The sequence below is a fragment of the Taudactylus pleione genome, unplaced genomic scaffold (assembly GCF_031769625.1).
Source record: "Taudactylus pleione unplaced genomic scaffold, aTauple2 ptg000064l, whole genome shotgun sequence".
NCBI classification, from domain to species: Eukaryota; Metazoa; Chordata; class Amphibia; order Anura; family Myobatrachidae; genus Taudactylus; species Taudactylus pleione.
This window is the reverse complement of record NW_028284466.1, coordinates 3057406-3072268: the sequence shown is the minus strand read 5'-3', so window position 1 is coordinate 3072268 and position 14863 is coordinate 3057406. Positions and strand designations below refer to the sequence as shown.

Below are 14863 nucleotides of genomic sequence, written 5' to 3'. Positions count from 1 at the left end.
CATTGAACCATGAAAAATCAAAGTTTTCATTATCTCAGTCATACCAAAATTATTCCGTGTTTCGGATTATTTGGATATGGGAGACTCAACCTGTATAAAAAAAAACTTACCAGGTAATTTTATACAATGTTTTCAATAATTTGGTGGCATAAGCAAAGATTGTGTAGAGAAATTAAATTCATTCCTGTTTCATATACACCTTATACACACAGCCTGAAGGTAATTTTATACAATATTTTTTATAATTTTGTGCCTAATGGGGGGCATCCACTAGACGATTTTATTACTGTCCAACATCTTAACGATTTTCCCTTGAAGTTTCCCTTGAAATATGATCTTCCACTCTGAACAATTTGCAAAAGATTTGCAAAAGATTTGCAAAAGATATGCAAACGATTTGCAAAAGATATAACAATAAACTATGTTGTTTTAATCTGTGATTGAGAGTTTTCAGCTATAGTTGGCAGATAGTGGTTTCGTCGTTTGATCGTTCAGCGTGAACGATGTGTAAACGATGTGTAAACGATGTGTAAACGATTTGTACGCAATCAAGTGAAATTGACCTGCATGTTCAGTCGATGGAGGAGACGATCAAACGACCAGCGGGAGCGCGCATCGTACATCGTTAGAAACAATTACTGCACGATTTGCAAACGATGTTCAAACGATGTTCAGACGATTATCGAACGATTTTATCATTATCGTTCAATCGTTCAACTTTATCGTCTAGTGGATACCCCCCTTTAGACAAAGTGTACATTGAACCATCAAAAATCAAAGTTTTCATTATCTCAGTCATACCAAAATTATTCCGTATTTCGGAATATTCCATATTTCGGAATATTTGGATATGGGCGACTCAACCTGTATAAAAAAAAAAACTTACCAGAGTCCAGGGACTGGAGTTCGGGGCTCCCGTGATGTCTGCCCTCCAGTCAGCTGGTCTCCCAGCCTACACTGGTGCCCGGTCATCACCTGACAGAGTCCCAGTGCAGTATGGGATGTCAGCTGGCCGGAGCCACGGAAGACATCACCATAGCACCGATGACTGCAGGTAAGAGTAATTAAGGTAGGGGGTGTCCCGGGGGGCGGGGGGTGGAAATTAGTGCCGGGGGGCAGGGCCTAGCGATGGTCGGTTGGTGCATGCATCGGCACTTGTCACAGTCATTTTTGCGAAAATACCGTGATAAGTGTGCGGAGGGGATTCGTAGGGACAGAGCTTTATCGCAAGCTCTGCCCCTGCAAGGGATTTGTAGTAAATCCCTGTGATCTTGAGAATTCAGTCGGTAATATCACACTACAATCTGCATTACAAATGCGGATTGTAGTAAATAGAGCCCAATATCACTACCAAGGAACAGTCAAACATTGCACTGAAATAAACCCTTTTAACAAAGGAAAATAGGAAATATATAATATATATTATTAAAACAAATACACACATACATTTATTAAGTATGGTGCCCATATGATCACTCCTTCTTTTACTAAGCATAAGTATAAAATGACTGTGGGGACAACAAAAAAAGCTTCTAACACAGAAAACACATGTAATAATTGCAGCACCAATGCCCCCAATGAAGCTAGAAGTAGGGGCCTATTTATCAAAAATGTTGTTTTGAGACTATCTATTAAAAATCTTCATTGGCACAACAGTCCGGTCAGGGTCCCTTCTGCCATGCAATACACTAAAATAATGTGAAAAGGGCATGAAAACACCCATTTTCAGAGAAATGTAGTAAAAATAATATTGATATATACAGTATGCATGTTAGAGTTCAGATCCAATTAAAAGAAAATAGATAATGATTATAATTAAAAATTAATGCATAAGGAAAAACATAAAAGGAAAAAAAAAATCATTAAAGAAAACCATGCTTTAGTGCGGAAATAATTAATTCTGTTTTATTTTCTATCAGTCATCCCTTTCCTCATCCAGATATGGTAATAAGGATCGGAGGACAGTGGGGGGGACCCTGTCCTTGTTGAATATGCTGTATCTACCTTCCCACATTTCCACTTAGATGAACCAGTAGTTTGCGGAGGAGTTTTCCTGAGAGTGGGCATGCACCTTAATATGCATTGAGTCGATGATTTTGGTGCACAGTGATAAAACCAAAGGGTTTTGTAAATAAGGTCCGTTGTGGCTCAAAATGAGTGTTATGTATTAAAGTTCACAATTTATCAAAAATATGGTAAATTAGTGGATATTATTGCTTTATACAGTATGTACTCTTAAGATGAAAAGACGTTGACAGCCAAATACTTTAACAACTGATCATGTTTATATTCTGTAGGGTCAGATCTACAAGTCTGTGTCACTAAAACCCCAACCTGCTGCTCAAAGAAAATGGAGGAGAGATATCAGATGGCATCTCGTGTAAACATGGAACAGCTCATTCAGTCCGCCAGCGCTAAGATAAAGTTCCTGATTATTCAAAACGCGGCCATATTCCAAGGTATGTTGAACAACATGGTGATATCTGTCAGAAAACGTTGTTTCCGTGTTATGTGCCATTGCTCAGGAAGTCGACCAGTTTTACCTGAGCTGCATGAACCATACTTTTTCCGGATATGTATTTTATCATAGTAAATAATTATGCAGTAAATTCCCATTTTCCGTGATTGCTGTGAATTTGCACCATTCACCTAGGCCTGGGAATCGTTAAAGCTTCTGTAACCACGACTCCACTAATATTTATTCATTAAAAGTAATCCGCAGTTTGGTATGAACGTATATTAAAACCTATGCATAAGCAAGCTAAATAGTCTTTCTGAAATAAATTAAACTATTATATGTAGGTTCATTTGTCTAACAAGCGTGCAGACCCGTTACACTGCAGACAGCTGATGAGCTTGCATAGTTGTGCATTAGATAGTGCAACCCCTAACTGTCCCAATTTGAGGGGACTGTCCTGCTAGTTGTGCTTCCCCCTCAGAGGTGCAGGTATTTAATTCTGTTGACTGGAGGTAGCACCCTTCCTTTTCAGCAGAGATGCATCTGAAGTCAGGTAACATTGCAACCCGCTTGCTAATAAAATGATTTGTAAATATCCATTTTTATGCAGGTTCCTGATATACTGATAAACGCAAGGAATTGTGGTACAGCTCTAAGCAAAGCTGCACAGAATAACATCTGCTGATATGGAAAATCAGGCTTTGCTTGTTTATATGTGCAGGCCAGGGTGTAGCCACTGCTGCGTTTTCTATACGATTTGTTATAAAGAAAGAAAATGAAGGAGAAAAGATGATCTACTGTACAAGCTGTTACCACAGTCTCTTGTTCCTGTATTACCTGGTGCTGTGGAGAATTGATTGTGCGGTATGACTGGAAACATTTACACTATCACTAGTTAAGAAGTATACAATGTGTGCTGGCTACAGAAGATAAAATGTACGTGGTGTCCACACAGTGGTTGCAGCCATATTGTAGGCAGGGCTAGTGCTACCATTATGCAGCTTTAGACGACTGCTTAGGGGCGCCAGCCACTGGAGGGCGCCGCTGAGTCCATATAAAAAAAGGATGTCTCTCAGTCCCGGCTGGGTCTTTTGATGACCTAGGCTGATGCAGGTGTGTATGTTAATGAGTGCAGACGGGTTTATTGTGTGTTGGTGAGGGGTGGTGTGTGTGCGGGTGGGGGTGGTTTTATTGAGTGCTGACAGGGTAAGTGTAGGTTTAATGAGTACTGGCAGGGTGAGGTGTATGTGTGTTGGGGGGGTTAATTGGTGTTGACATACTGTATGATAGGCAACAGATGTGTGTCATAAATATATATTGGGGCATGGGTGTGTGGCATAATCTAATGTGGGCACAGCTGTATGGCATATAAAGAAGTTGGGGCACATGTGTGGCAAATGTATTAGGGGCATTGTATAGGAAAATTCACGGCAGTGGCATTGGTGCACAGCTCTGTGGCATATGTATTGGAGGCATTGATGTATAGTATAATTATAAATTGGGAATACAGCTATGTAGCATACAATGAATTTGTGGCACAGGTTTATGGCATATTATGAATTGGGGGCAGTGTTATGAGGCACAGTATGATTTGGGGGTCTGCTGTGTGGCATATTAGTTGGGGCATTTCTATATAGTATATTATGAATTTGGGACACTGCTGTGTAGCATATTATAAATTGGCATCACTAATGTGTGACATAGTATTGGAGGGAGCAGGGGCAGTAGATGAAATGTCACCTAGGGTGCCCAGACACCTTGCACCGGCCCTTATTGTAGGCTAATCAAAAACATTCAAAATGGTTTTGCCCCCAACATGGCTGCCACTTTGTTTAGATGTCAGGGCCACTTTGATTGCCAGCAAGGGTTATTCTATAAGATAGGATTAACTTCCTGTATTATAAGGATATTCAAACCCCATGAAAGGCTCTTATAATTAATATATAAAGTTACAAGGCTGTAGTGCTTTTTATATGTAACTCACTGGGCTCGATTCAATTGACCGCGAATTAAATAGCGCCGGGAGGGAGCTCCCAGAGCTATTCAATTCTGCGCACTGTTAGGTCGGAGAATGCGCGTTCTGCCGCCCCTCGCGCCTTAAATAGGGTGCTTAGTCTCGAGAACGGGCATTCTACGACTAAATTTCCTGGCGCTATGCTGTTTCCCCGGAGCTAAGGGAAGAAAACAGCATCGCGCCTGTACTATTGTCAGATATCCTTAACGCGCTGAATTGAATAGCTCTGGGAGCTCCCTCCCGGCGCTATTTAATTCGCGTTCAATTGAATCGAGCCCACTGATAGTAAGTACTGGCATCAGACCCCAACCCATTACATACAGGAGTTTATACATATCTTAGCATCCCTTGTGTGTTTTAATGGCGATTGCACTGGACTCAATCTTTGCAGCTATCAATTTGAAGCCTGTCATATCTTGTACATAGCATGTCGACTGGCATCTCTGTATGCCATGTGGACACATTTGTGCTATTATATATCACATTGCTAGGAATTTGTAAGCATGCCCCCAATATGGCGTATACCCGCAACCCTTTGGCTTACAGCTGTGGCACATCTCCTGCATAGGGTGCGGCTATTCACGAAGGGGAGTGGCCACTCTAGTACCCATAGTATTCGGCCCTGATAGTTCTCTTGGGAGCACTGAGTGCAACTAGATTATGTTAATCTAGGTTCATTGCTAGTAAATATCCCTCAGTGTGGTCATAGAGCTGCTTGAATACCACATTGTAGCATCTTGAAACTGTAATTTTCTATATTAAAGTAAACAATAGAAAATTATGACTTTAAAATGTTTATCTAATCCTACATTACAGAAGAAACCCATGCCATAACTCTCCAACCATTGGAGAGATAGTCAGAGTGATGGATATTCGCAAAATAAGGGCAGGATGTACTAAGCCTGAAATGTGGTCAAAACTCTGAAAATCCCTGTTTTCTGAGTTTTGACCGCATTCCCATATGTACTAAGCTCCGGAATGCAATACATTTCGGAGCCTGGACCCGGTCTGCAGATAGCGTTGCCCAATAGAAGCCTATGGGCTTCTTTCAGCATTTGCTTCTGATGGGGAACCAATCGGATTCCTCTGTGGCATGCACGTCATTCTGCGTATGCGCAGAAGGACTCCTGGGTCATAAACCCGGAAATCCTTCAATCGCAAAGAACTCTTATGGGGAGCTGTCCTTTGCGATTTTAATCGCATTTCTAGATACATACCGGCATTATTAATGCCGGTATATACGCAATAAGTGGTGGGATGTACCGCATCCACGATGCACTGCTTAATGCATCCCGCACTCAGGGCCTGATTCAGAGTTGGGAATAGAGTGAGATATCTCTCTCAACTGTGAACCTGAACAAACCATATTGCAGTGCAAGGGGTGTAAATACATAATTTTTTTTACATGTGGGGTAAATACTGACTGATTTTGCATGTAGCCCACGAATACTGCACACAGGGCCGGATTATAGGAGGGGCGGACGGGGCAGTCGTCCATGGGCCCCCACACCTTGGGGGCCCCCACACTGCCGCAGATATTGATCGGAAGCTGGCCACTCACCCTGGCCGGCTTCCAGCAGAATAATACAAACAAACAGCACACTGACAGTCAGCGTCAGGACACTGGTTGATGGACCTCTAGTGGCTGCATCTAGAAGCCCCGCCCCCTTGTTGAAATATCCCCGCGATTCGTGGGTGCATGTGTAGGGGGTGGGGCCTAATGTAGTGAAGTGCCCGCCCCCATAAGAAAGCAGATGGCTCCTGCAGCTGCAACAGGTATGTCTACCCCCTCTCTCCTGCTTCCTTCTCTCGCTCTTCCCCTCTGTCCATTCCTTCCTCTCTCTCCCTCAATTCCCTTACTCCCCTCTCTGTCTCTCTCCTCCATCCCTCTCTCTCTATTTCCTGTCCCTCTCCTCCCTCTCTCTCTTTTCCCTCTCTCTGTCTCTCTTCCCCCCTCCCTGTCCTCCCTCTCTTCCACCCCTATCTCTGTCTATACTGTGTATATATATACAGGCTTGCCTACCCTCCCGATTTGGCCGGGAGCCTCCCGATTTTCGGGTGCCGCTCCTGGCCCCCCGGAAAGGCAGGCAAGCCTCCTGGAAGCTTGCGACCCTCCCTACCTCCCTCCTGAAAAAAACGGAAACCCCCGCAGCGGGGGGCCCGGTGACGCGATTCACGCAGAATCGCGTCATCGTGGCCCCGCCCCCTGCTTCACAATGCTGAAAATAACAGCATTGTGAAGAGGGGCGGAGTCACGATGACGCGATCGTGCGGCCCCGCCCCCAGTGTGCCACCAAATGGCCGCTCCACCCCAATGGCCGGCCCGCCCCCTGCTATTAGCCGACAATCAGCTCCCTCCCGGAAGGCTGGAGCTGATTGTCGGCAAGTATTTGTATATATATATATATATATATATATATAATTATGTATACAGGTTGAGTCTCCCATATCCAAAATGCTTGGGACCAGAGGTATTTTGGATAACGGAATATTCCGTATTTTGGAATAATTGTATATCATAATGAAATATCTTGGGAATGGGACCCCAGTATACATACAGAATACATTTATGTGTTATATAGAGCTTATACACACAGCCTGCAGCTCATTTTATACAATATTTTCAATACTTTTGTGGCTCAAGCAAAGTTTGTGTACATACATGAAATAAATTTGTTTTATTTACACCCTATACACACAGCCTGAAGGTATTTTTATACCATATTTTGTAATAATTTGTGCCTTAGACAAAGTTTGTGTACATTGAACCATCAAAAATCAAAGGTTTTATTATCTCAGTCATGCCAAAATTATTCCGTATTTCGGAATATTCCGTATTTCGGAATATTTGGATATGGGAGACTCAACCTGTATATTATAATATAGCTATAATTTTTCTTATCTAAGTAGAAAGCTTGTCCTTGCCGCACTTTAGGAGGGGTGGCTGACAGTTTCAAATGTGGAAGGCAGAATCCATTTCCCCACAATGAAGTCTGCACCACTAATTTAATTTATATATATATCTGTCTATATCTTTCTCTAGCTATAAATCTATCTATCTTATTTTATCTATCTATCTACATATCTCATATCTATCTATCTATCTATCTATCTATCTATCTATCTATCTATCTATCTATCTATCTATCTATCTAAAATTATCTCTATATATATCTAGCCTATCTATATATTTATATTCCCCACTCAAAATCCTGCATTTTTCCCTGGCAGTATATTAGATCATGGCTGCTATGCTGCCGGGAGTCGGTTCCCAGCAGTGTCGCGGACATGATGTAGTATGCTGCGACTTTGCCAGTCAGTGGAGAGTCCAGAGAAGGTAAGGCTGGGTACACATTAAATGATGTGTACCCAGCGCAATGTCTCGTGCGGCGGGTCCTGACATTGGCAAGTGCGACGGTGTAACAGCAGGGGCATGCTGCATTCAGCAGCATGGCCCCGCTGATGATATTGCTCTTTGGACCTGCTTGCAGGTCTGACGGGCGACGTCAGCGACATAGTGGGTACACACTTGCCGATGTGCATGATATGTTGTCCAATCCACCGGATCGGACATCATATTGTCTAGCGTGTACTCGGCTTAAGCGGAATAGTAGTCGCTGCGTGTTATTGATGGGGCCCCCACAACTCAGTTGCCCCAGGGCCCCCACAAGCTTTGATCCGGCCCTGACTGCACAGCTTTATTATTACTCTACAATTTAGATGTTAGTGTGGAAACACTCCTCCCAAATCTAAATCTCTCTGCACATTTTAAATCTGCCCCACCTGCAGTGCAGCATGGTTTCACCAAGATGATCAGTTGAGAGAGATATCTCTTTCTATTCCCAAGTCTGAATAAGGCCTTTAGCTTGGAGAAGATGGTGAAAATGATATGCTACATTTCCATGTTATTATAGTGTACATGTTGCGAGCACAGCTATTTTTCGTGGGAATGCAATCTGCCAGTTCACTAGGATCTCATGTGCAGTAATGCCAATAGTCAGGGCGGTAACTAGGGTAGTGCAACTCTGCTCTTTCTGGCACAGGGCACCAAAAAGTCTAGTTACGGCTCTGCCAATAGTCCCTTATGAATTAATTGGTAGGATATTGGCTCAGCCCTTCAAGTGTGTGTAGACATCAGGTACACTTCTATAATAATAATAATCATGGCTAACCATTCAGTGTTGTAGATAGTCATAGTGATTTTCTCACATCTGCTAAATGTAATATAAGAGCTTCCACCAGTGCAAATGTGGCAGCAGTAACTACGGTGATTAAATTATGCTCCTGAGATAGCATTCATAACTGAATACTATTTGTTCAAAATAAAACAAAACAAATTAGCTCTAATTATACTTACTGTATATTACTAATATCCCATTTAGTGCATGTTTGTATATTCCCTTTTACACACATACACTGTGCCCTCTAATTTGATGTGAGCAGAATACATCCAGATGTTATTTTCCAGTAAATTAAATTTCAGATTGGCAAATGCTTTTCCTCAGCAAGGGCCAAGGGAAATCGGCTGGCATTTGCAGGATTTCACTCAAGCATATCTGCTACAGTGTTCGCTTAACAAACTTTATTAGGAACTTAAAGCTTTTTCACCCCCAGGCTCTTTTTTTCATAGTCAAAAAGATCACAGCCTCCAAATTTAAATGCCCATAAATTATAGTCATGCTACGTAGTGTTTTTAGTGACTTTATAAATAAAATTATGCTTTTGATGTATGTTTTTCCAGGAAATGTCAATTAACATGTGAAATGACTTGAAACATTGTAGTAAAAAGGATATATTAAAGCTTTAAGACATATAAAAGTTCTTATGGCTTCTGTAAAAACGTCCCATCAACTGTACATAAAAAAATAATAGGTATATACGAGAATTTATATTTCTATATTAACTCTTTGTGACCTGCAGTGCTATGTTTCTATGGCTGCAATATGTAAAGCAAGGCCGTGCCAATGGTGTTTCGTTGTTCCAGTGAAACCAAACCTTTTATTTATAATAACACGCACAGCTATTATTGTCTAAGCGTTGTTTGTGTGTTATTGTTTGAGTTATTATTTATTTATTTTTAAGTTTGTTTAGGCTGCTTGGAATTCTGTAATCGTCTAAACTTAAATTTTATCCTGTCTACAATAAGGATGCCAGACCTACCCAATATAATTGTTCTACTTCCTGACACATGCTTTGGCAAGTTTGCTACATGATGAACAGTCGGCACTGTTAGGTCATCCAGTATTGAATACATTTAAAAACAATCTCTATTGGATGCTCTAATGGTGTCCCACACTACTTTAGCTAGCCCATTTTGCTTTGTGTCATTGGTGCACCGCTCTAAATAAACTATATTATAATTTTTTTCGGTGCCAATCTTATATATTCATTTTTATTTATCTCTCGCAGCATTTCTGGTATTATTCTAAATGTACTATCTACACTGATGTTTTGTTTTACAGCAATTGTAAAGTGTATCTGTAGCCTGCACCAGTGACGTGCAGTGAGGTCAAAGGCTGAGGAGGCACACATGGAGATGGGTCTGAGTGCTGGGAGCCGGTCTCACCCCTTACTCACTGTAACTCTCCTCTCACTCTGCTAAGCTCCAGTGTCTATTGATTCTCCTACCTACATCACTGTGTCTTGTCTTGCTGCTGAGCTTCGATCTCTAAACACTGCAGTGCACTTCCTGGTCACATGACATGACACTCTCCTACCTGCATCACTGTGTCTTCTGTTGTTGCTGCTGACTCAGCTCCGATCTCTAAACACTGCAGTGCACTACACATCCAAGGTGTCCATCAGTGCTCCAGGCACGCCCTCCCCATATTCAGAGGCATGCCTCTATTAGTTTACTGTACGTGGTGTGGCCCCACCACAAGCACTGCAAGCAGTGTCTGACTTCACAGAAGCGAGGCTGGGCTGTTGCTGCCTCATCTCTAGTCTCCCTGCAGTCCCAGAGAGCTCCACAAAGCTGGTGAGTGTTAACTATAAAAATGATTACAAAGAAAATGTTTATAAGTTATAAATATCATCTTTGTTTTATTCTAAATCTTTTAATATAAAATGTCAAGAGTATGACAGAGGGGGCACATCCTGGCTGCACGTCTCTGGCCTGCACACACTGGAATCATCCATTTTGACAGCTGAATGAGAATTCATGTGAAGGCAACTTATGAATTCACCAGGACATCACCAGAGGCATGGGCTGTGTACACATCACCACTTGGATATATCAATAATCCCTGGTGAATTGAGAGAATGAGCATTGGTTCATCCCACAAAATGGCTGCCTCTGCTCCCTATGAGCTTCTCATTGTTAAAATGATGCAAGAAAAAATATTTGTCAAGTAGTTTTCAATGGTATAAATGTATTTAATCTATTTTTATTTTTTAATTGATTTAAAGTTTAGATTTACTTGGTTTTTATTTTTTTATCCTGAGGGACATTTATTATTACTTAATCTGGTTTACTTTTGTTTGCAATGCCTAACATCAAAAGGAACACAACAACTTGTAGGTAGAACTGGATGGGATCCGGTCACATGGTCGACAATTACCTTGCCGACATTCGTAAGGTCGACATTAAAATGTCAACATGGTTCAACATGACAACATCATCAGAATGGGGACATGTTGCAATGGTAAATGTTGCTATTCTCGGAATGCTGACGGTTAGGTTTAGATGCCACAGAATGTGTTAGGATTAGGCTATGGGGGGGAGAAGGTTAGGGTAAAGCACGAGGTGGACAGTTAGCGTTAGGGATTTGGGTTGGGGATGGCGGAAGAATACTCACCGTAACGTCGCTTCTCAGGCGTCTCCACCAGAACAGCTCATCACGTGATCGTCTGGTTCCAGAAGACGACACTGGCGATGCCACTGCCACCGGTGACCAGGTAACAAACACCGATATACTGTACGTCCAGGACAAACTTATTACATTGCTCTTGCAGTTGTTGATGAGAGGATGGAGATGCCTGTACATTGCTAGACCTGCCCATGAGCATTACCATTTCATGTTAAGCTATTTTATGTCCCAGTAGCTACTTTAACATTCACCACAATAATGTTATACGTGCCTTCAGGGTTTTTTTATTGTGCTAGAATTGGAACTAATCATGTATTCATAGGAAAACCAATTATGTAACCTTTAACACCGCTAATTACTGGGCTATATGTAGTTGTGTTTGGTCAGAACTTTGGTTTTCTGTGTAAAGCATCCATATGTATCATGTAGTGCGTTATAGATTATTTGATTGTCTTTCAGATGAAGCCTGACTGTTGCATGTATTCTTATAGTAAAGGGATATTCTACATAAATGTCTTGCAGAGTACGGTCTCAATTGAACATGCTTTATTCTGCATTCCATTTTTGCTATTATCCCTGTGCTTGACCAAGCATTAAATGTCAGTAGATCGGAGGAAACCTCATTAACAGCTATAGCTAGCTATGTATAGCAATGATGCAAAAACCCTTAATGTATGGAATCAAAATTATTCAGATGTTTGAAAGGCACAGTATATGAACACATTTAGTTTTTAAAATATAATAGTCACGCAGCCATACTACGATACTTGAAGGATTGGCTACATGGACAAGATATGTATGCTAATACTTCGCTTGAAAAACATTTTTTATCAGATTGTAGTTTAATAGGATTTTTACACCTACAAGATGCTGAAGTTTCGTTGCAACTCCAGGATAATCCAATACTTTGGTCCACACGTAAAGTATGGCACATTCTGAGGCACAAACTGAATGTAAATTCATACAAATCTATCTTTTCTTCTTTTTTGGGGAACCCTGATTTCCAATATGGTCTGGCATCCTTCCCTTTTATGAGATTATATGAACAGGGTCTGAAGACAATTAATGCTTTATTGGACAAGCAGGCCAAAAGACCTCTAACTCATTCTGAAACGATAGAGAAATTCCCATTGTCCTGCTTTTACCCACTTGCTTATATGCAAGCAAAGTATTATATTATTGCAACCACCAAGTGGTTTTCCGATGTGGATTGGGATAACCCATTAGATGAGCTACTTCTCTCCCCCCAGTAGCTAATCATGCTTTATCCACCTATTACTCTTTTTTGAGAACACAAATTGATCATGGCCAAATTATGGGTGTGCACCGGCCACTCGTGTTTTGTGTTTTGGTTTTGGATCTGGATCTTTCTTCGTGTTTTGGATCTGGATTGGTTTTGCCAAAACCACCCTTCCGTGTTTTGGGTTCTGGGTTTTGTGTTTTGGATCTGAATTTTTTTGAAAAAAAAAAGCATAAAAACAGCTAAAATCACAGAATTTGTGGGTTTTTCTGCTCCTATGCTATTATTAACCTCAATAACCTTAATTTCCAATCATTTCCAGTCTATTCTGAACAACTCACACCTCACAATAGTGTTTTTATGTCCAAAAGGTTGCACCGAGGTAGTTGGATTACTATGCTAAGTGACACGAGTGGGCGGCACAAACACGTGGCCCATCTAGGAGTGGCACTGCAGTGGCAGACAGGATGGCAGTTTGAAAAACTAGGCCCCAAACAGTACATAATGCAAAGAAAAAAAAGAGGCGCAAGATGGAATTGTCCTTGGGCCCTCCACCCACCCTTATGTTGTGTAAACAGGACATGCACACTTTAACAAACCAATCATTTCAGCGCCAGGGTCTGCCACACGACTGTGGCTGAAATGATGGGTTCGTTTGGGCCCCCACTAAACAAACTGGCAATTAATCTGTCCCTGCACAAACTGGCTCTACGGAGGCAAGATGTCGTCCTCATCCTCCTCATTCACCGATTCCTCACCCTCTTCAGTGTTGTGTACATCCTCATCCTCACAGAGTATTAATTCGTCCCCCCTGGAATCCACCACCACAGGTCCCTCTGTACGTTCTGGAGGCTAGTCTCCCTGGAAGAGTTGCTAATTCATTTTGTGGAAGCAACCTCCTACGCCTTTCGCTGGCAAGGTTCCCGGCTGCACTAAACACTCTTTCGGAGTACACACTGGAGGGGGGGCAACTCAGGTATAATAGAGCCAGTTTGTACAGGGGCCTCCAAATTGCCTCTTTTTCCTGCCAGTACAGGTACAGACTGTCTGACATGCCTACTTGGATGCTGTCACTGATGTAATCCTTTAACAGACAGACGCACGCTTGTCGCTGCTGCTTTGAGGATGCAGGTGCGGCTACAGCCCACACAATTCACAAAGACAGAAAAAAAAAAAGAATTTTTTATTTTCTGTGGAGCGCACTTTGAGTGTTACACCACCCTTTAACAGACAAGCCAGCCGGCCCTTTACTTATGACACAGGCACATGCTTGGCGCTGCTCCTTTGTTGATGCACGTGCAGCCACAGTGCACACAATTCACAAACACAGAAAATAATTCCTCCACCATTCTGTCAGTGGTGACAGTATCATATGCAGTGACAGTAGACATGTCAGAAATTGTTGGCACATCCTTCAGTCCGGACCAGATGTCCCAACCGGCCCTTGACTTATGACACAGGCGCACGCTTGTCGCTGCTGCTGTGTTGATGCACGTGCGGCTACTGCGCATACATTTCGCACACAAACACAGAAAAAAAAGAATAGTTTATTTTTTGTGGAGTGCACTTTGGGGGTCACACCACCCTTTAACAGACTTATGGGACACAGGCACATGCTTGGCGCTGCTCCTTTGTTGATGCACGTGCAGCCACAGTGCACACAACTCACAAACACAGAAAATATTTTTTTATTTTGTTTGGAGTGCACTTTGGAGGTTACAGCACCCTTTAACGGACGAGCCAGCCGGCCCTTTACTTATGACACAGGCGCATGCTTGGCGCTACTTTGTTGATGCACGCAATTCACAAACACAGAAAAAATATTTAATTTTTTTGCACTTGGGGGGAGCACCCCTGATGGACAGAGCACTCGCTGGGCAACACTACAGCACCCCTTTAGGACTGGGACACTGCACAGGACTTTGGAGTGGACACAGCCCCTATGGACAACTGACTGCACAACACAGCCCAGCCAGCCCCTATGGACTTTGGAGGAGTGGACACAGCCCCTATGGACAATAGCAGCACAGCACAACACAGCCAGCCCCTATGGACTTTGGAGGAGTGGACACAGCCCCTATGGACAACAGCAGCACAGCACAACAGAGCTAGCCCCTATGGACTTTGGAGGAGTGGACACAGCCCCTATGGACAACAGCAGCACAACACTACACTGCACTACACTACACTACACAGCCCAGCCAGCCCTAACTCCCTCTTCACTGTCCACAGCTGAGTGAAAAAATGGCGCCGACACGGGTACCTTATATAAAATCCAAAACCCGCGAGACCCGGAAGGCGGGATGATGACATTTTGACTCGGTTTCAGATCCGAGTCAGGC

General features: G+C 42.5%; 1 protein-coding gene across 1 annotated transcript in view; it reads left to right on the top strand.

Annotated features, from left to right (window-relative positions):
• Positions 1-14863, top strand: part of GPC3 (glypican 3) — a 625714-nt gene that overhangs the window by 83511 nt on the left and 527340 nt on the right. The window contains exon 2 of the mRNA XM_088465838.1: positions 2298-2459. Within this exon, the coding sequence (XP_088321964.1) occupies positions 2298-2459 (162 nt within the window). The remainder of the gene's footprint in view (positions 1-2297; positions 2460-14863) is intronic.